Source organism: Carassius auratus, chromosome 7 (assembly GCF_003368295.1).
Source record: "Carassius auratus strain Wakin chromosome 7, ASM336829v1, whole genome shotgun sequence".
Taxonomy (NCBI): Eukaryota; Metazoa; Chordata; class Actinopteri; order Cypriniformes; family Cyprinidae; genus Carassius; species Carassius auratus.
Window position 1 is genome coordinate 11,365,769 of NC_039249.1, and position 23,647 is coordinate 11,389,415.

At 39.8% G+C, this 23,647-nt stretch overlaps 1 protein-coding gene across 1 annotated transcript; it reads left to right on the forward strand.

Annotated features, from left to right (window-relative positions):
* Window positions 1–611: 611 nt before the first annotated feature.
* LOC113105383 (uncharacterized) lies at window positions 612–22,102 on the forward strand. The gene is made up of 13 exons (XM_026266420.1): window positions 612–807; window positions 957–1,084; window positions 6,835–8,313; window positions 8,420–8,602; window positions 17,217–17,460; window positions 17,554–17,613; window positions 18,014–18,190; window positions 18,739–18,903; window positions 19,011–19,420; window positions 20,005–20,242; window positions 20,424–20,560; window positions 20,898–21,075; window positions 21,442–22,102. The coding sequence occupies exons 1-13, from the start codon at window positions 639–641 to the stop codon at window positions 21,717–21,719; spliced, it is 3,846 nt and encodes a 1,281-aa protein (XP_026122205.1). The 5' UTR covers window positions 612–638; the 3' UTR covers window positions 21,720–22,102.
* Window positions 22,103–23,647: the final 1,545 nt, after the last annotated feature.

Below are 23,647 nucleotides of genomic sequence, written 5' to 3' on the forward strand. Positions count from 1 at the left end.
GTGCCAACTGATTCATTCACCAGAAATTTTACAAAAAGAAATGAATGGCATTTCTTCTCAGTTCACATGTTCTCTTTCATGATAATAGATGTGTTGGATTAGATTGAAGAAGGCTTTTTCTTAACTTTGACAGCTCTTCCTGCACCAACCAACTTGAGGCGAAAGTATATACATGGCACTATAACTTCCCTTTTTAGCTTGGCCAAGCTTGCAACCAACCTACCATCCATGTTCTGTGCACTTTCTGTTCCTTGTATTTCTTTGTTTCAGATTACTGCGTGATTAGAAACCTTCCAAGCAGACCTCAAGCATCACCCAAGTGACCAATCTTTAATCTTTAATTACCAAGCATCTCACCCCTGTCTTAGGCAAAGCACATCCTGATTTTGCACATCCATAGTTGGTTTGCATCTCAGTCTTTGTCCTGTCATTCCTTTAAAGTTGTAGAGTTTTTATAATGTTAAATATTATTATGTCCAGATCTATGCTTCTGTGCCACTTACCTAAATCTCCCAGCATCAAGAGGAAACTAGAGGAGTGGCCTTGGAAACCACAGCCTGTTATCCGAGTCAAGCAAAAGTAAAAGCATTTTAGAGCACCTATATTTCCTTCAAAGCTCAATACAACAACAGTTAAAGATGGAAAACTACCAGCATGCTGTGTTTTTTGAGGCAAAGAGTCTCTCAGATGAAGAACTTAGACAAATACAACTATACTTCAAAATCAGGAGAAGGTCTGGAGGAGGAGACTGTGAGATCTACAAAGTGGGTAACAGCACCTACAAGATAAGTTTTATGAACAAAAATGGTAAGCATGTTTTTTGCTATTCTTGTCTGGTGTTAAACCATGCCATTCTTTTATATTTCTTATGCTTGTCAAAACAACTGTAATAGTAAAAAATGTATTCATAATTATGACAGTTCATTATTCTCATCAAAATGCATTTGTATTCAAAGCCCAGGAAAGAGTACTAGAACGAAAGGATCATGTCATCAAAGTAGAAGGACAAGAGGATATCCATGTTTCATTAAGTCTTGAAAATGTCACTGAAAGCAGTGAACAACCTACAGCATCTGCAAATCAGGTAAATAGCACAGTGACAAACAAACAGAGATTTAGTTTTGATTTATATGTACTGTACGTTTGTCAGACCTGTTTTTTTTCAGAAAGCAATAGGAAGACTAATCTTTGAATAGTTAAAGTAAATACCTTATATATAATAACAGTTCTCGGAAGTCACATGCTATGCATTACTTGACAATAAGGAAGGTCTAGAACTACAGTATATAATATTGACAGTATTTATATTTATAATACAGTATTTATATTCTATGCCATCATTGAGTCCAACTGAGTAAAAAAACAAGTTGCTTCAGGTGTGTAGAGACAAAAAATGCAAACAAAGCAATCAAAAACAACAAGATTCACAAAGAGTGGACTGCAGCTGGAGTCAGTGCTTCAAGAACCACTACACACAGACGTATGCAAGACATGGGTTTCATCTGTCGCATTCCTTGTGTCAAGCCACTCTTGAACAACAGACAGCATCAGAAGCGTCTTGCTTTAAAAATTACTGGACTGCTGCTCAGCGGTCCAAAGTTTTGTTCTCTGATGAAAGAAAATTTTGCATTTCCTTTGGAAATCAGGGTCCCAGAGTCTGGAGGAAGAGAGGAGAGGCAGTGTAAAGTGTAAAGTTTCCACAGTCAGTGATGGTTTGGGGTCACATGCCATGTCATCTGCTTGGGTTGGTCAAGTGTTTTCTGAGGTCCAAGGTCAACGCAGCCATATACCAGGAAGTTTTAGAGCACTTCATGCTTCCTGCTGCTGACCAACTTTATGGAGATAAAGATTTCATTTTCCAACAGGACTTGGCACACTTTTTGAATGGAATTAGTCAAATAAATCTACTTTTGATGATATTCTAATGATTTGGCCAGTACCTGTACAGGCACATCTAAAAAAATGTGAATATTACAGAAAAGTTCTTTATTTTTTGTAATTTAATAAAATAATATATATTGTTGTGAGTTCGTGTGGGTAAGGAAGAGGACAAGGGGTCGGCTGGACTGCTGACGAATATTTATTTAACAAAAACAAATCAAAGTTTTCTAACAGCAGATGGTGACTTCTATTTTGCTGAGTTCACTCAGTGCTTTCGCTTTCCGGCTTCCAGTTTCCGTTTCCGGCTTCTCTCAGCAGTCCCACTCTCTCTCACTTGCTTCCATCTCTCCTGGCGTTTTATACCCTCTCCACGCAAATTACTAGAACCAGAAACAGGTGATAATAATTTCTGCCCAAACCACTCACTTACCGCTCGTCTCCTGATCCTCTCTCCCGCTGCATACTTCGCTAAACCACGCCCCCCCGCCACATACCCCCACCGCCCGACTCAGGCCGGGGAGCCGTCCGGCCTGCAGCCCCCCCTGCACAAGATGGGGGCCCAGGATGATCCATTTCTGGAGAGGAAGTCAGCCACCGCCATCTGAACACCCGGCCTGTGGACCACCTTGAATTTAAAAGGCTGAAGAGCTAGATACCAACGAGTGATCCGCGCGTTGGTATCCTTCATGCGGTGGAGCCACTGCAGCGGAGCATGGTCCGAACAGAGGGTGAACTCCCGTCCCAGGAGATAATAGCGGAGGGTGAGGATGGCCCACCTGATGGCCAGGCATTCTTTATCAATGGTGCTGTACTTAGCCTCTCTCAGGACCGCCCCCAGCCCCCTGACCGACGCGTCTGTCTGCAACAGAAAAGGGAGAGAAAAATCAGGAGAGTGTAATAACGGCCCACCACATAGAGCAGCCTTGACCTGGGTAAAAGCCTGCTGACACGGCTCCGTCCACTGGAACGTATCTGGCACCTCCTTTTTAGTGAGGTCAGTCAAGGGGCTGGTGAGGTCCGAATAATTAGGAATAATTAGGAATAAATCGCCTATAATATCCCGCCTGTCTCAAGAACTGCCTCACCTCCTTTTTGGTCTTGGGACGTGGGCAGGTCGCAATAGCGGCTGTCTTATCAATTTGGGGACGCACCTGTCCATGCCCCAAGTGGAAGCCCAGATACCTTACCTCCACACGCCCAATCGCACACTTCTTTGGGTTGGCCGTGAGGCCCGCTCCCCTCAGCAACCTCAGAACAGCCCTCAGATGCTGCATATGCTGCTGCCAATCATTACTGAATATAATGATATCATCCAGGTAGGCAGCCGCATATGCAGCATGGGGCCGCAGAATTCTATCCATGAGGCGCTGAAAGGTCGCAGGTGCCCCGAACAAGCCAAACGGAAGGGTAACAAATTGGTGTAAACCAAACGGCGTGGTGAAAGCTGTTTTTTCTCGGGATAATGGAGACAAGGGGATCTGCCAATAACCCTTCGTTAAGTCCAATGTCGAATAAAAGCGAGCCGTGCCTAACCGATCAAGCAACTCGTCAACCCGCGGCATTGAATTTCGACACAGCAATCACCTTGCGATAATCCACACAGAACCGTTTTCGGAACTAAAACTATCGGGCTCGCCCAGTTACTGTTGGATTCTTCTATTACCCCCATGTCAAGCATAGCGCCTAATTCAGCCTGAACTACTTTTTTCTTGTGCTCAGGTAAGCGATACGGCCGGCTGCGAACTACCACGCCCGGCTCAGTCTTGATATGGTGCTGAATTAGGTTAGTACGGCCCAGTAGGGGCGAAAAGACATCAGCAAACTCTGCCTGTAACTTCGTTAGATCAGTGTGTTGGCACGGCGAGAGGTGATCTCCACCTGGAGCCAGGGCGAGAGATTGTGGTTTGAGATTCGCCTCTGGACCGAGATCATCCTCCCCCCCAATCACCGTTGCCAACATCACTGATTCCACCTCATTCCATTTTTTAAGGAGATTGAGGTGGTAAACCTGATGTGACCCGTTCCTATCCTATTACCTCATAATCGAGATCCCCGACTTGGCATGTGACCTCAAACGGCCCTGCCACTTAGCCAATAATTTAGAGCTCGACGTTGGGAGTAATACAAGTACTTTCTCTCCCGGTGCAAATTTGCGTAACCTAGTTCCCCTGTTATACAGCCGACTCTGGCGGTCCTGGGCTTGTAACAAATTCTCCCTTGATAGCCACCCCAATGTGTGGAGTTTTGTTCTCAAGTCCAGTACGTATTGAATTTCGTTTTTGCCCTGAGATGGTCCCTCCTCCCAAGTTTCTCTCAGAACATCGAGCACCCCCCGGGGCTGGCGTCCATAGAGAAGCTCGAAGGGGGAAAACCCCGTGGAGGCTTGTGGGACCTCTCGCACAGTGAATAACAAGGGTTCTAGCCACCTATCCCAATTTTTGGCATCTTCCTGATTGAACTTACGGATCATGGATTTAAGAGTGCGATTAAATCGTTCGACCAGGCCGTCAGTTTGTGGGTGATAGACGCTAGTTCGAATCGACTTAATGCCCAACAATCCGTATAATTCGTGTAGCGTACGTGACAAACGCCATGCCCTGATCAGTAAGGATTTCTTTCGGAACCTCCACCCGGGAGATAAGATGAAACAGGGCATCCGCAACACTTTTAGCCGAAATGTTGCGGAGGGCCACTGCTTCAGGATATCGTGTTGCATAATCAACTATGACCAATGCAAAGCGATGTCCTCGTGCCAATCACTCTAATTGTTTCCATCTCTCCTGGCGTTTTATACCCTCTCCACGCCAATTACTAGAACCAGAAACAGGTGCTAATAATTTCTGCCCAAACCACTCACTTACCGCTCGTCTCCTGATCCTCTCTCCCGCTGCAGACTTCGCTAAACCACGCCACCCCTGCCACATATATATATATATATATATATATATATACACATTCTAGATTCATTGCACACAAACTGAAATATTTAAAGATTAATACATATATATATATATATATATATATATATATATATATATATATTTAATTCTGATAGTTAAAACTTACGGCTTAGGAAATTAAAAAATTCAGTATCTCAAAAAATTAATTTGACTGTTTAGAAGAGTGCTGTATCAAAATATATTCATGGAAAGTTGACTGGAAGGAAAAAGTGTGGTAGGAATAGGTGCACAAGCAACAAGGATAACCACAGCATTGGAAAGATTGTCATGAAAAGCAGATTCAAGAACTTGGAAGAGCTTCACAGGGAGTTGACTGAAGCCGGAGTCAGCACGAAAAGACTGAGTCACCAAACTCAGACATCTTCAGGAAAAGAGCTGTCACATTCCTAGAACCAAGCCACTCCCGAACCAGAAACAACGTAAGAAGTGTCTCACCTGAGCTAAGGAGAAAATAAACCGGGGGCTTATTTATAACCGCTGTGTGCATACAAAAACTGCCCTGAAACCTGGGGTAAGGGGCAATTTAGCATTTCATTTGGAAATCAAAGTCTTGAAGTCCAGTGTGAAGTTTCTGAGGTGAGTGATGATTTGGGTGCTGTGAGACCTGCTGGTGTTGGTTTCATTGTGTTTATCAAGTCCAAAGTCAATGCAGCCATCTACAAGGAGATTTTGGAGCATGTTCCATCATGCTTCAATCTGCTGGCAAGCTTTATGGAGATGCTGATTTCATTTTGCAGCAGGACATTAGTAACTGCCCACAGTGCCAAGCCACACTGAAGTAGTAATTTATACAACCAAGTATTGAGTGCAGAATTAAACCTGCTTTGGAGATCTTGAACATTTCTGTTTTGCAAAAATAAAATAATTATTGATCTTTGAGAAAATATTTTTAATATTTTATATCCTAAGCTGTTAGTCTTAACCATCAGAATTAAAACAATTACATTCTTGAAATATTTCAGTTTGTGTGCAATGAATCTTGAAAGATTCAAAGATTGTTTTTGTTTTTTTAAACTAAATTACAAAAAATAAAGAACTTTTTTTAGATGTACCTGTAAAATATGAAATATTTAAATTCAAATAGCTGATTCATTCAGGGAATGAAGCAAGCATTTGTCATTAAAAGTCATGTCTGACATAGCTTACTGTCAGATTACATACTGTACTACATTTGAATTTCAACTTTCTATGCAAAAAAGTATGTTCTATGTAGTATGAATATGGTAGTATGAATAAAATTCAGACATAATACAACCACCATGCTACTATCACATGACCTACCTACATAATTTGCATCGCATCACAGACATTCATAAATCCTCTTCCATGGCATAATTGGATAGTAAAGTGTCCATTGATTGCACACTTCAGAAACCTGGTGGAGGTAGTAGGTCATTTGGGTAATTTTCATCTATAGTTCTTTTCATATTGAAACATACTGTACTACTCTTTTGGCATACTGTTTTGTAAACTACTAAATAGTAAGGAAGTATTGGATTTAAGATACAGTGCATGAATGGGTCAAGGAATTATTTACTCATGCGATTCATTCTAAATTATTCAACGTCCCCTCAAGGCGTGTTTTTGTTCGTTGTTTGGTAAGTGAGTGACATACCTAGTAACTCATTAAGACAACAATTACAATATTGCACATGTTGCACATCTCATGGTGGGACCAGTGTCAAAGGTTTCAGATGATGGAGTTGATGAAGCATTTGTCATATCAGCATTATCACTACAATTTACGTTTGTTGATCCTGTACATGTGTTTTTATATCTTGGAAACTAGTTTCATGCTGGTTATGTCATCTCATTATCATCTGCTAAATGCTGGTAAAGCAGGTAAAAACTGTACTAGACCGGGCCATCAGGAAGTATACTTATTGATAAGCCTTGATAAATAAAATTCACTTGTCTTGCATATAATGAAGCATTATGTATGACCAGTTAATGCTTGTCTTTATTTCTTTTTTTTTTTTTTTTCATTTGTTAGAAATGTCCTAAAAGTGTGGAGAAGGTTTTGAAACTGAACCATTATCTACTACGCTTCTTCAGTGAATGTAAAAGCCCATATTCAGATTTGGAAAAACGCCTCTCTAAGGTCTCCAGCACCTTTGAGATCAACGCTGACTGTGAAGAGTTGGTGGTGACGAGGGACCCAGCTGCAGCAGATGTTTTTCCCCTGAAGAAATGGGAATTTGCAGTGGATGAAGTGTTTGAGACTCTAAAGTCACGCTATATAATCCACTTCGAGGTTGAAAGAGATAAATCTGTAAGTCTCGAAGAAAACTCTTTCCTCCAAAGTGATAATTTAAAAATATTTTTTGAAGAACTAACATGTTTAGCTGTGGTAGTCGGAGAACGAACAGAAGTTGAGAAGAGATTAAAATTTCTAAGCGGTTTGAAGGAAAAACTGCAGATTCAACAAGAGTGTTGCATGTCTGAGAAACAATATGGCCTCATCAAAGAACGGTTTGAGCAATACATAAAAACTAAATTACCTGCTCTTAAGATCGAACAGGAAAGAGCAGGTGTTCTCCTTCTGAAGGGTCCTGAGAAAGAGGTTCATGCAGGTGAAGAAGAGCTTTTGAAATTGGCACTAGGAATCAGAGAGAAGAGGATCCCATGCCATCGTGCTGTTATGACCTTCATGGAATCAAGTGGCAGCATACAGCACTTCCAAAACCGATTTCAGCAGAGCCTCTGCAGCCCAGTTATGCTCGAGACTTCAGGTTCAGACCTTCTTCTGCTGAGTCTGTCTGATGGAGCACTAGAGGAGGCGGCCGCTGCTGTGCAGAGAGACGTGTGTTTGGAGAATGTGCGTCTGGAAAACACTCAGAAATCATCTGCGTTTACTAAACTGAAGGAGGATTTGAATGAAGCCGTCGATCAAGCCAATCGTGGAAGTGTTAAAGTGGAGCTTAAATACCAGGATGAATCAACTACTAACCCCAAAGTGCAACTTGTGGGCTACCCTACTGAAGTTAATAAGCTGAAGAAGATTGTGCTGGAATACAAACGAAACCATCAGAACCATCACACCTCCCTGCCTCTTCCCAGGCCAGAAATGGCAGAGCACTTCTCTGATATCTTGGCAATGGCCGGTGTGAAGAAGAGCAGTGTGGAAATAAAGCCAACATTTTTGCCTTTCCCATGCGTCCACCTCACAGGACCTTGCTGTGAAGTTGAGAGTTTAAAAGACAGCCTTAAGTCATTTCTTCAGAGTCTTGCCACTAAACGTTGTGAAGTGAAAGGACCTGGAGTTCAACAATTTTTTCAAAGTGAAGATACAAGGACCTTGCAATTAGTCAAGAATTCTTACAGGGTTGTGATACTTCCTATTGATGATGTGCCTAGATACATAAGGAGTACCAGTCTCCTGCCAGTTGCATCTGTATCTTCCCCAGACTCTATGGAGTCTGATAAAGAGATAAACATTAAAGTTGTGGTTGGTAGTCTTGAGCAACAACAGGTAAGGTTTGATTATAGATCAAATTTTGCCTTAACAACCAGTATGTATTTGTTATACCTCTTGAACAGGACTGTTAAGTAACCTTCATGATTGGCATAATTAACAGGCAGATGTGTTTGTTGCTCCAATGATCAAAACAAAAATGACCTCAACCTTGATTGGATCATCCCTGTTGAATAAAGCAGGACAGCAGCTTCAAAATAACTTCAAAAGGGCAAAGGGAAATCACACTCTTAAGCCTGGAGAAGTGCTACAGGTGGATGGGACACAAGCGCTGGGATGCTCCAAGGTTTTCTTTATAGAATGTGCGCCAAAAGGAAACAAGCACAAAAGCGAAAAGGTAGGGCATTAAAAAGCAGAATCCATTAAATGAATGAGATTTACAGAAAAGATTTAGTAGGTTTTGTATTACAGCCGAGAGAACTCAATGCGCTGCAACTTCAGAAAACACATGCAAATAGAAAAAGTACCGGCAAATTAAGAAAATACCTTCATCAGTTTCACACCATACTGCCTGTGCATCAAATGCTCACAATACAAACAAATAAAGAACCACATTAGAATAAGCTGAATAAATAAGCTTTACATTGATGTATGGTTTGTTATGATAGGACAATATTTGGCTGAGATTCAACTGTTTGAAAATCTGTGGGTGCAAAAAAAATCTAAATATTGAGAGCTTTTAAAGTTGTCCACCTTTCAGAGCAAACATTGATAAATATGTCCTAGCCATGTTTGTCATTTTGTGGTTCCCTTAAACATTTCTGATGTGGTCTGTACATATTTGCAGTGTGTTTCTGTTTTTGCAGCGCATTGATTTATTTGTTTGTGTTGTGAGCATTTGCAGCTCTTGTGTTGTCAAATGAACAAAGATGATTTCTTAATTTGCAGGTGTTTTTTTTCTTCATTTGCAGCATGTTGAACTTTTTTTTGCCACTGAAGCTTTGTCATTATTAATCTATTTTTTGGTGTTGTGGTCTTAGGCGCTTCGCTCTGGACTTGGCAAAGTTTTTGAGCTGTGTGAACAGAACTCTTGGGGTTCAGTTGCATTGCCAGTAATTGGACCCGGAATAGTGCTTTCAATACCAGTCAACGATGCAGTTAATATTCTTACTCAGGAGATCTGTGAATTTTTATCTGGACCCAGTGGTCTTCTGCATACAATTTGTATCGCAATAATGGCTGATTACGCTCATTCTGAAGAGGTACATTACACAATCTATATATCCATGACACACACATTTGATTTATATTCTTAACTCCAATTTTGAAATATTTTGCAGATGTTCCAGGCAGTCTGTGGGTGTCTGAGTTCAAAAATGGTGGACAACACAGGGGAAGGCAAGAAATATATATATATATATATATATATATATATATATATATATATATATATATATATTTATAAAAAAATATATATTTTTTATAATTTATATATTTTATATATATATATATATATATATATATATATATATATATATATATATATATATATATATATATATATTTTATTATTATTATTATTATTATTATTATTATTAATTAGGTACACCTGTTCAATTGGTAACAGAAACTGCTAATCAGCCAATCACATGGCAACAAAAAAGACATTTAGGCATCTAGATGTGGTGAAGATGCCTTGCTTAAGTTCTAACAGAGCATCAGATTGGGGAAGAAAGCGGACTTAAGCAGAGGTGGGTAGAGTACCCAAAAACTTTACTCAAGTAAAAGTAAAAGTAATTCTAGAAATATTTACTCAAGTAAAAGTAAAAGTACTAGTCTTGAATAGTTACTTGAGTAAGAGTAAAAGAGTATCGGATAAAAAATCTACTCAAGTAGTTAGTTACTAGTTACTTTGGGTCATATATACGGAGCCTTTTTTTATATAGATATATAGACAAAAAATGTATGTAATGTATGTGTGTGTGTATAAATGTATATATTTCATCAGCCTTTAATCCAATTTATGTAATTTATTATAAAACCCTGTCTGTTTATTTAAGTAACAAATATAGGTGTCATGCCATAACATATTTTTAATATGACTGACTTTATTTTAAATGTGAATTTAACATTGAAAGTTAATGTGATATAAATATTGCTACTAATCTTTCATTGTTCAGAAAGAAAGCAAATAACATTTACATTATTAAACATAATTTTCACTGACAGTCTAGATTTCATTCACTCTCAGAAACTACCATTAAAATCACTGAAACTGTTAACACTGTGAAATCAATATCTTAATTATAGATTCGTACACACATCTGCACTTTGTTGTTTCTGACGAGAGAATTCGCCAGAAAGAGGTATTCAGTAAGTGAGCGAGTGAAGGAAGCACCGGCATTTCAGCGATGACTCATCGGAACACCTCTGATTGGCCATTGCATTCAAAAGCTCAACAGAACCGTGTGTGATTGGTTAATGCGCAGCGCTGTAAAAACGCGTCTGTCTCTGGCTCAGCGCCAGCAAGCGATCACAGATCTGAATTTAGCAGCTGATGATATGACTTGCTGAACGTACTCGCACCGGTGTGATTGTATTAAAATTAATAAAATCTTAATCGGCTATTCTTTGTCTTTTGGAAGCTGCATTCAACCTGTTATAAGCCACACACGTACAACAAACTAATGTCACAGTGGTATCGTGTACTGTAATCGAATGTAGCCCAAGTTATTACCTGTTAAACAGTAGACAGCACACGTGTTCATCTAATAAGGATCTCCATCGCAAGCAAAGAACAGCCTTTGCAGATTAGCTTTCAATTCAGTGCAGTTCCATAGCCCCGTTTTCAACGCTGCTAATATTCTTAAACGTTACAACTCTGAGTGAACCGCTTCAGAGCTCAGCGCGTGCAGCATGGAACTGAACGACTCAATCAAACTGATTCATGAACCAATTCACTCGTTTGCCAATTGGTTTGATCAAGCCTTTGAACAGAGTTGACTCAAAAGAATGAATCATTCGCGAATGGGCATCGCTCATTGTCCAGAGAAAAGTAGACGGCGCGTTTGGAATAAACTGAAGCATTTATAACATTTATTGCATTAAGATAAAGTAACGAGAGGGGCGTCGCCCACAGTAACGAAGTAAAAGTACAGATTTTTCCCAAAAAATGTACTCAAGTAAGAGTATAAAGTACCCATCTTTAAATATACTCCGAAAAGTATTCGTTACCCCGAAAAATTACTCAAGTAAATGTAACGAAGTAAATGTAACTCGTTACTACCCACCTCTGGACTTAAGTGACTTTGAACATAGAATGGTTGCTGGTGCCAGACGGGTCTGGTCTGAGTATTTTAAAAACTGCTGATAAACTGGGATTTTCAGGCTCGACCATCTCTAGGGTTTACAGAGAATGATCTGAAAAATAGAAAATATCCAGTGAGCGGCAGTTGTGTTGATGAAAATGCCTTGTTGATGTCAGAGGTCAGAGGAGATTTGGCAGACTGGTAAAAGCTGATAGAAAGGCAACAGTAACTCAAATAAGATTCAAGATTCACGATTTTTATTTGTCACATAAATGATTATATAGAGCATATATAACCAGCAGTGAAATGTGAGTAATAACGACTCATTACAACCAAGGTATGCAGAATACCATCCCTGAACGCACAACACGTTGAACCCTGAAGCAGATGGGCTACAGCAGCAGAAGACCACACCAGGTGCTGCTCCTGTCAGCTAAGAACAGCAAACCGAGGCTCACCAAAATTGGACAATAGAAGATTGGAAAAACATTGCCTGGTCTAGCCCTGAAATCTGCTGCAACATTCAGATGGCAGGGTCAGAATTTGGTGTAAAGAACATGAAAACATGGATCCATCCTGCCTTGTCTCAACGGTTCAGGCTAGTGGTGGTTGTGTAATGGTGTGGGGGATATTATTTTGCCACACTTTGGGCTCCTTGGTACCAACTAAGCATTGTTTGAATTCCACAGCCTACCTGAGTATTGTTGCTGACCATGTCCATCCCTTTATGACTACAGTGAACCCATCTTCTGATGGCTACTTCCAGCAGGATAATGCACCTTGTCACAACTATCTCAGACTGATTTCTTGAACATGACAATGAGTTGACTTTACTCAAATGGCCTCCACAGTCACCAGATCTCAATCCAATAGAGCAGCTTTGGGATGTGGTGGAATGGAAGATTTGCATCATGGATGTGCAGCCGACGAATCTGCAGCAACTGCATGATGCTATCATGTCAATATGGACCAAATTCTCTGAGGAGTGTTTCCAATGTTTCCTGTCCCAGTTGGTCTCTGGAACTGCCAGTCTGCTGTTAACAAAGCAGACTTCATTTCTTCTATTGCTACTCATTCCGGTCTCAGCCTCATGGCACTAACTGAGACTTGGATCAAACCTGAAGTCACTGCCACTCTCGCAACCCTCTCCACTAATTTCACTTGTTCCCAAACTCCTCATACTACTGGGAGGGGTGGAGGTACTGGTAATGGTTCATTTGAATCACATGCAATTACTGTAACCCACCCTGTTAAAATCCACTTTGTGGTCATTCATTTTCCCCCAGGTCAATTAGGAAATGTCTTGAAGGAGTTGGATGTGCTGCTATCAAACTTTCCTGAAGATGGTACTCCTCTGGTACTGCTTGCTGACTTCAACAATCTGCTTGCCTCATTTGATCTCAAGCGTGTGTCTACTAAAGCGACAAATCAGGCAACCAACTGGACCTCATCTACACACGCTGTTGCTCCGTGGACAACTCTTTAGTTGCTCCACTGCACACCTCAGACCACTTCCTCATTACTGCTAACCTAGCACTTACTCCTGAAGTGGCACACACTCCAACGCAGGTCACCTTTCGACGGAACCTACGCTCACTCTCTCCATCTCGCCTATCTTCTGTGGTTTCATCCTCACTTCCTTCACTCTCTCAGTTTTCAGCTCTGGACATTAACAGTGCTTCTGACACTCTTTGCTCCACTCTAACCTCTTGCTTGGACAACTTTTGCCCACAGTTGTCTAGACCAGCACGCACCGCCCCATCTGCCCCCTGGCTGTCCGTTGTTCTTTGTGAACATTGCTCTAAACTCATAGCTGCAGAGAGGAAATGGCATAAATCAAGAAACTCTACTGACCTCAGTGTGTATCAGTCTCTCCTCTCTTCCTTCTCTGCAAATGTCTTCACTGCTAAAACATCATACTACCACAACAAAATTCACGAGTTCACATCTACGTATATTAATACCGTAAGTTTATGCGTATTTGGCGTGCTGTCCAGGTGGAGGGCTCCGAGCTCGGGATGTGGCCCGAACCCAGAGTACTCCCCCCGGTTGTGGTAAGAGTAGATGGATCTATAAGTGAGGAGAAACGGGGTGGAGGAGGGATGCTGAAAACCGTCAATGAACAGAGATAGGTTCTGCTGTTATTTATACCTTGTCATGAGTTGATTACTGATTGGTCTCCACTTGTGTTAATCAGGTTAATGAACTGCGATTGTTCCTCCCGAACTTTGTTATAAAACAGCATTTAAAAACTGTTGTGACGCTCGGAGGCTCTTCAAAACTAAACCGCCTCCACTTCCTCCTCCATTGACTCTTACAGCTGACAACTTTGCAGTTTTCTTCACAAATAACCATCAGAGAACCATCAGTGGCCGATTCTCCACACCGCAGACTGAGGATAATTTCACAAGGAGTAATGCAAACACTCTCTCCTCTTTCTCTCCACTCTCAAAGACAGATGTTTCCAAACTTATCCTGTCCAATCATCCTACTACTTGTCCACCTAATCTGATCCCCACTCACCTCCTTCAAGAGTTTTCTTTTTCAGTAATACCTTCACTTAAGGCAGGCGTACACGGTGCAAATTCGGATGGTCCGAAGATCGTATGTCCACGCACACGGCACGAGTGAGTTTATCTGAAAATCGTACGGACGAGATGATATACGACACGATTTTACAACCTAAGAATTCCAGAAGCAATCGCACTAAGTTGATAGACAACTTGAAGCACCGCGCATGCACAGAAGGATCGCTGTATGACATTAAAGTATCTCGAGAGCGATAAGAGAGCACAAATTTCCAATGCATTCGAATCGTTCTTGCGGTACTTTGATGTCATACAGGTGATCATTCTGTGCAGCGCTGCTTCAAGTCGAACACGCCTAATATAACTGCTCTCCCCCTCTCATAACTGCATATAAAATATTGGTACGAGCTGTGACTTTTTCTTACACGTACAGGTTCTTTTTCAGCAACAGGAAACTGGGACGTTTGGTCACCCTGTATGTGTGTGTTCTTGTATATGGTTTATAAATTTCTGAAATAGGTATTACAATGTAAACAGGGTTTGTGAGGACAATTCCTGTGCCCTCGTAAACCAAATGGCTTTAAAAAATACTGTACGTGTTTAATAGAAATTGTAATCATGCATTATCCGTTATGGATAGAGGTAGACAGTGTATGGGGATATAGTAAAGAATACTGTTACGTCTATGGAGAGTCCCCTGTAAAATATGTGTGTGTGAGAGAGAGAGAGAGAGAGAGAGAGAGAACTAAAAAGCAAGGTACACGTTGCTATAAACACCAAACAGCGCTCGCTATTCCTGTCAGACTTCACCGAGTTTATCCTCCTGGTCAATAGTCCACATTTGCCGTGGCGCTGCCGTCTTCGTCTTCTTTTGTGGTTTTCCTAGTTAGTGATTGGTCAACTTCAGATAAATCAACAAATCGGCTCGTTCAACCGCACACATGGCACAAATTCAAACCGATAGCTCACAAACTTTTTAGACATGTTTAAAAATTATCGGGACGTCGGGAAGTGCTCGTAAGCCACTCTGCTCGGCTCGTAATTCATCGCAAATGATACGAGCCGAGACCATACGAGCATTTGCGATTTCCACACGATTGAAAAAAGTCTCATGCGAACTCGTAGGACAGCAAAAATCGCACCGTTTACGCCCGCCTTTACTAACATTATCAACTCCTCTCTTCACTCTGGAACATTTCCCTCTGCGTTTAAGCAGGCTCGGGTAAGCCCACTGCTTAAGAAACCATCTCCAAATCCAGCACTTCAAGAAAACTCCAGACCGGTATCCCTTCTTCCATTCATTGCAGAGACACCTGAGCAAAGTGTGTTCAACCAGCTATCTATGTTCGGACTGACAAGAGCAGCTTCAAAATCCTCAGTACTCATCTTACTGGACCTGTCTGCTGCGTTTGACACTGTTAATCACCAGATTCTCCTGTCCACCCTCAGAAAAATGGGGATCTGAACCGCACTCCTGTGGTTTTAGTCCTACCTCTCTGATAGGATCCTTCAGAGTGTCTTGGAGGCGTGAATTTTCTAAGTCACAACAACTTATTACTGAGGATGTCTACATGACGTCATTCGGATCTGTCATTCAGAAGCATGGCTTTTCTTATCACTGCTACGCTGATGACACTCAACTCTACTTCTCATTCCAGCCAGATGACCCGACGGTACTTGCTCACATTTCAGACTGTCTGAGTAACATTTCTAGCTGGATGAATGACCATCATCTTCAGCTCAACCTTACTAAGACAGAACTGCTGGTGATTCCAGCTTACCCATTGCTTCATCACAACTTATCTATACAGCTGGGTTCGTCAACCACAACTCCTTCCAGGACAGCCAGAAACCTAGGAGTTGTGATGGATCATCAGTCAAGCTTCACAGACCATATTGCTACAACAACCCGGTCCTGCAGATTTGCCTTAAACAGCATTAGGAAGATTAGGCCCTTCTTGTCCAAGCTCTTGTTCTCTCCAGACTGGACTATGGTAATGCTCTCCTGCCGGGCCTTCCTGCATGTACTGTCAAGCCTCTGCAACTGATCCAGAATGCAGCAGCGAAGGTTGTCTTCAATGAGCCAAAAAAAGCTCTCGTTAGTCCTCTCCTCATCAGGTTACACTGACTACCAGTAGCCGCTCGCATCAAAGTCAAGGTACTGATGCTTGCCTACAAGACAACCACTGGCACGACACCAACATACCTAAACTAGTTCAATCATATGTGCCCTACAGAAGTTTGCATTCTGCAACGGAACAACGCCTTGTGGTGCCATCCCAAAGAGGTTTAAAATCACTCTCACTGATGTTTTCCTGGACTGTGCCCCTCTGGCGGAATGACCTCCCAATTTCAATTCAAACAGTCATGAGTCTTTACATGCAGTTTCATAACAGGGTTCGGGAGGAGCACGTCAGATACTTAGCCTAATTAACACAGGTGGAGCCACTTAATATAATCAACCTTAGGGTATAAATACAGCTGAATTAGCCTACCTGTCTCCATTGATGGTTTGTCAGCATCCCCCCTCCATCCCCATCTCCTCCACTAGAGTTCATTTTACACTTTTACATATACGGGGGGGTACTCTAGGTTCGGGCCATTCCCGAGCTCGGAGCCCCTTCCCCAGACAGCATGCCAAATATGCACTATAATAATTCAGCTAATTATATGTAAGTGTGAACTCGTGAATCATTTTCAAACAACATCTAAAGACTCATAGTTTTCACCAGAACTTAACCAACTAATACCGAGGACCAACCTCCCGCTCTCTCTCATGAAGCCAATAAGGCTTGAATAAATCTGTAATTCATCGACTGTCCGCTTGAGGCTGGCTGCAAAAGGGAGTCAGTCCCATTGACTCCCCATGTTAATATGGCCAACTTTACAGCAGAAAAAAAACTTATTCTTATAATAATAAAAAAGCCAACCTGGCTATGTGTTCTGTACTAGACTAACTGAGACTTGTCTTGGCACTTGTATACTGTTGTTGTTCTCTTGTTGGTCTGATTGCTTCTATTGCTCTCATTTGTAAGTCACTTTGGATAAAAGCGTCTGCTAAATGATTTAATGTAAATGTAAGTATTTTGTGATAAAATGAAAATTAGTCAATCAGAAATGTCAGAATTTTTTTATTGGGTTTTTCATTGTACATTGGAAATTCCCACATTTAGCTAACACTTCTAAGGTTTCTTACATCATGTCTTTAACTGTCAACACAGCTCTGTTTCATTCACTGACCTCTGACCTTGATGAGATCATCATGCCAGTAGATGGGATTGAACTCCATCTAGTGTTTGGAGACATCACTAATGAGACAACGGATGCCATCGTGAACACCACTGACTTTAAGGACTTCCAGACAGCTGGTATTCATGCAGCTTTCTTACTTTAATACCTAAAACTTTCTTTATACACTATTTATACCATACGAGAGTGCTTATTTAACCTATCCATCACAGGAGTGTGTAAGGACATCCTTACTAAGGCAGGACCTCAAATCCAGGCTCAACTGACAGGCGGTAAGAAAAATAAACTACAGCTTGTTTTCTTTGATTTGATCACATGAAAAGACTTTTGTCTAGCATGTTTAAATGCATCAAAAGTATTTTTACTAAAGTTAGTTTTATACGATCGAGAGATTCTGAGATCGAGAGAGAGAAATGTTATTTACCCGGGAAGCCATTTGTTTTGAAAATGGTCTAACCTAATTAAAACAGAATTTGAAGAAACGACATGCACTTAACTAAACCTGTTTGCAAGTATAGTAAAGTTAGAAATGTAGAAATGGCAATTTTCTTTAAGATCAAATAAAATACAGAAAACCAAATGACACTTTATAATAGAAAAATTTAATTAATGAAATATGTACTTGCACATGCAATATGTCATCTAACACTATCTCTTACATGTATTCTCCAGCTCAGGTAGCAAGAGGGCAGATCTTCACGACCCCGCCAGGAGGCTTCCCCTGTAAGACGATCATGCATATTTGTGGACTGAGGGACCCTGATGTTATCAAGACCCTGGCAAAAGAAATAGTGGTTCAAAGTGAGCAGGGCTGCTGCAGGTCTGTGGCCATTCCTGCGATCTGTGCTGGTCAGTACCTTTATTATTAAAATAAGAAAATATGGATGTCTTGTAAAGTAGTTTGTTTTATGTATTTTTCCCAATTTACTATTTCCTATAACAATGAAGGTCTGTTTCTGTAATTTGCAATAAATGTTCAAATAAAATTTGAGATATATCCATACATTTTAACAGCTGAAAAATACAGATTTTGTCTTTGATTGCATGAGCACATGACACTCATTTGATAAATTTGGTTCCAACATAAAAAACAAAAACAAATACTAAGCCAAAGAAAATTTAAATTATTATTATTATTTTATGCATTACACAGTTGCTTTTTTACACATTCAAAAAATATCTTTTTTGTGTGTAAATGATCCTATGATCCTATGATCTTGGTTGGCATATTGCTAGCACCATGAATGTTGAAGATTCACAGGACTTTGTTATGGTATTTACTTACCAAGATAATATGTTTAGGAAACCATAAACATATTTTTATCTAGTACAGTAAGTTGCTCAGTAGTTATATGCATGAATAGAATAGTAGAAACGTCTATAAATGTGATTTGCAGGACAAGGAGGCTTGGATCCATGTGTGGTGGCTAAATCCATTCTAGAGGGAGTAAAGGATGGAGTTCAAGGAGCGAATCTTCAACATCTCAAAAGCATTCGAATCGTTCTGCTGAAGATTAATGTTTTCCTGGCTTTCAAAGCAATGGCAAAGCAAATCTTTGGTGGTAATACACAGTTAACAGCCATTTTTATTACTAGTCAATCTCATGCATTATAAACTTTGTTTTTACTTTGACACTCATTGTCAATTTTGCACATAAACCATTTTCAGCTCTTGCACCCCTTGCACCTACGAGTGTAATCACCAGAGGGCGCAGTGGATCAACTCGATCAAGATCACATTCCTTAACCTCACCAGTCACTTCAGACTTCAGTTCTCTAATGAAGTCATTGCCTGACACAGAGAGCAGAGCAGCATTTCTAGTCATTGGTTACATAAATAATGTGTCTAATGCCTGTAGAGAAATACAGCAGGCATATAAGAGCCAGTGCTGCACACATACTATCTTTCGTGATGAGATCAGGTGTCTCACTGAAGATGAGAAGAAACAGCTGTACTCTAAAGTGAGTTCACTGCACTTGCAGATAGAGCAGATCAGCTCTGATAGATGGGTAGTAAAAGGACTGAAGGATGGAGTGAATGAGGTGGTTAGACTGATACAAGACGCACTTCGTAGACAGGTGAGAATAACAATGAATTAACATTAAAAATAAATTACCTCTCCTCACAATTGCCTCAGAAAATAATGCATAGAATTTACACAGAAGAGATGATGCCAATAGCCCAATGCGCAGCACACCGACATATAGAGAGTTTCTGCATTTTATTTCCATCCTACTATAATTATATCAAAACTTAATTTTTGATTAGTAATATGTATTTCTAAGAACTTCATTTGAACAACTTTAAAGACGATTTTCACAATATTTAGATTATTTTACACCCTCAGTTTACAGATTTTAAAATAGTTGTATCTCGTACAAATATTTTCCTAATATTGATATATTGAATTTATTTCAGATGATGTATAAATCTCTATTTAAAAAAAAAAAACACCCTTATGACTGGTTTTGTGGTCCAGGGTTACACACACACATACTGTATACACACACATACACATACACTGCACCTGTATATGATTTTATAGCTTTCTGATGAATAATGATAAATAGAATATATCTTAAAATCATGAAATCATATTATATTTCATGATTATCTATTCATTCATTTGCAAAGCCTAACTTTTTTTCTCCCAAACTCCAAGGTAAGAGACAAGGAGCAGTCCATCCTCTTCAGTCAAGTCACGTGGTGCATTCTGGGATCACGTGGTGTTTGGCAGAAGGTACCAAAAGATGTGAATTATCTGCTTGAGAAAGGAGATGTGAAAGATGGAATTGTGGATGCACAGGGTGTGAAATGGACTGTGAATCTGGGAAAGATGGAGGCAAATGCATGTCATTCAGGAGAGGTGACCGCTCTCAAGCGACTGGAGAACCTTTCAGGTGAGGAACCACTCTCATAGTGTATGAAAATATATGACTCTGATTATGTTAAATATATATTTGATAGTGTATCAGATTAAAATAAATAAAATCTTTGTCTAGTTGAAAACCACTGATCTATAATATAAATTGATACACAATAATCCAGCTAAATTAGAACCATCACTATTTGGTGCTTTAGATTTCTCTTTGCCAATCTACTGGAACAACATGAGTCAAGGTGACTCCTTACAGGTGAATGAACTAGATCAGTCATCCACAGAGTACCAGACTGTGAAGGCAGACTTCAAGAAGACTGTCCCAAAAACAGTGCTCAAGGTTTGACAATTGACACCATCTCCACGTGCGTTACATGACAATCCTGAAGGACATAAAACCCAATTCTAAAGAATTGCATAATGTATTAATTCATATCTAGTTGTACTATAGGATTAGAGTTAGTCTACAACAACGCCTTAGGTTAAATCAAGGGCCAGACTGGACTAAAATCACCATTTGATAAATGTGGTTTTGCTTTAAACTTTTAAAAAGTGTTGATCTAATTACTGTACCTAATTACCATATTTTATAGTTTGCTTCCATGAAGAGTGACAGATGTGAATATGAAGTCCAAAAAATATTTTTGTACTGTTTGAGTGCAAATGTTTTTCAACAGATCCAGCGCATCCAGAACATGAATCTCCGGCGGTTATACGAGGGGCGTAAAAAAGAGCTGGAGGACAAAAATGGTTCTGTGGGAGCAGCAGAGAAGATGCTTTATCACGGCACATCAGAGGAATCCTGCTCATCCATCATCAAGTCAAACTTTAATCGCAGTTTTTCAGGGCAAAATGGTATAACTGCTTTCTTTTTTTTATTAAGGTTGATTAAATTAATGACCCACCCAAAAATTTAAATTCTGTAAAAAAAAAATATATATATAATAATAATAAAATTAAAAAAACACACCATAAAGTGAAGTTCATCTGACTCTGTCTCCTGAAGGAGCACAATATCTGTGGGAGTAACAAACCTAACAGCGAGTGTTGACACAACTCTGATTTTTGGGTGAACCATCACTTTTATTGCATTGGATGAACAACTTCTTTGTAGTTTAAGAGTCTAGTAAACAGATTCCCAGCCATCATCAAACACTGATGTCTCATTAGTTGTTGAGTTTGCAGACTAATTCACATTCATAACTTTTATATCTTTCACAGCCACCAACTATGGACATGGGACGTACTTCGCTGTGAACGCCAGCTACTCTGCCCAAAATAAGTATGCAGTTGCTGCAGCAGACGGGACACAGCTCATGTTTGTGGCTCGTGTGCTTACGGGTTACCACACTCGGGGTAAGGCAGACATGAAGACGCCCCCTGTTCGTGAGGAACCGGACCGATATGACAGTGTGGTGGATAGTTTGCAGAATCCCTCCATGTTTGTGATTTTCCACGACTGCCAGGCTTATCCAGACTACCTCATCACATTCAAGTGAACATTTAAATGTAAAAATTTAGGGGACACTTATATTCAGAGGGTTTGAGTTAGTTACAGTACTACACACCTTTTTTTTTTTGCTTTATGTCACAACTAACTACGGCTACACAACAGACATGAGTGTATATTTCAGATTATATCAACTTTATAGCAAATAAAAATGAATGGTTTTCAGAAAATCATGAAATGCACAAGAACGTATGAGCAGAAAATGTGCAATATTAACTGACAAAGCTGTAGATTGTGGAACACAGTATCATATGAAATACTCCTGTGAGCAGTGGCGGCTCTAGACAAATTTTACTAGGGGGGCCAAGGAGGGGCCAGTGTTTAACCAGAGGGGCACATTAAAAATGGCAACATATTTTATTTAAATGTAATGCAAATAAAAACAAAAAGAAATTCTTGAAAAAATCTACACAGTAATTTTACACAATCTAAACATGTTAATAAAAACAAATTAGTACTATTAGAACTCTTATAAAATTTAATCAGGCAATCATACATTTCACAATTTAATATTTATATATGAATGTCAATAATTCAGAAGTGTATATATTTATAATGCTTACACTACACAGAAATAATATACAATTAAATTATGCTTATTTTAAATGTATTGTGCAGGCTAAAAATATAATAAGCTTTTAATAATCTATCAGTGCGCAAAACCATGATAATATGAAACGCTTCAAAACTGAGCTCACAAAGTGATTTTAAAAGTTTACGGCTTTTAAAACATGTGTGTGATCTAACAGGCACAAGCGAGTCTTTTAAAAACAGCAACAAACATCAAATACAAATAGACAAAATAAAGTCATTTCATGCAAATCCACAGCATTTTTATCTACAGATCAAGCATTATAATGTGAGTATATAATATTGGAGAGTTTTACCATGCATCCTGCTGGAAATGGACGAGGTGCACGCTATTTGAATACTGAATGGAGAATGATTGACAGGCGCAGAGGAGGGAAAACAAGGTTTCCATAAACTTTAATTTAATGATGTAAATAGTCTTCTGTCCATAACATTAAGCTATGGAATTCCTTCAGATGACTTTGAGAAATTATAATCAGACTCAAGTCACCCAAACTGATGTTGAAAAAAACAGGGGGCGCCGAAACGCGCAATGTTTGCATCCCTGAATATGATTAAGTTCCTAAGTGTTTGGGTGCGCTGCACTAATTTACCCGTGTAGAACGTTGCGTCACATTAGTTCTGCTTTTGGAGCTCCCGTGTACAATCCATAGACAGTAAAAGAAAATCATATTACTTTTTTTTTCAGCACAGGGGTGGCCAGGGACATGTCTACAGAGGCACGGGCCTCCCTAGGCCTCCTTGTAGAACCGCCACTGCCTGTGAGTCTCACATAGTCATAGTCTGACGGAGAAAGATTAATATGTTGCTTGTGCAATCAACAGAAGTGACATGCAGCTATGATATTTAGCTACAGGGCAATTGATTCATCACTCCAGGATAAAAGCAGGACTCTTTAAAATGTTATTTGGGCATATTCCAACTCTTCCTTCTCCGTTCCCATGTCTGCTTCAGGCTCCATGAAGAAACCATTTGACGTTGTTTTTGGATGAAATGTAGGAGTTTGCGCAAGTTGACGACAAAGCAATGTAACTATTTCAAACATTAACCAGAAGTACTTCTGCGAAACTATGAATCTATGAAAACTGTCTATATTGTAAAGAAAAACAGTTATTCTTTTCTTATATTATTTGGCTTAATTTCTACATTATCTGAACATAATTTAGCTGCACATAAAATCTTTTTATAGATTAAGGATGTTTATTAGCTCTACTTTAATAATGAACTAATTTACAAATAGAATCTTAAAATCTCCTACTGACTTCATATTGTCAAAATGTTTGCAATTTGAAATCCAGCTAACAGACGTCATTGTGATGTTTGCTA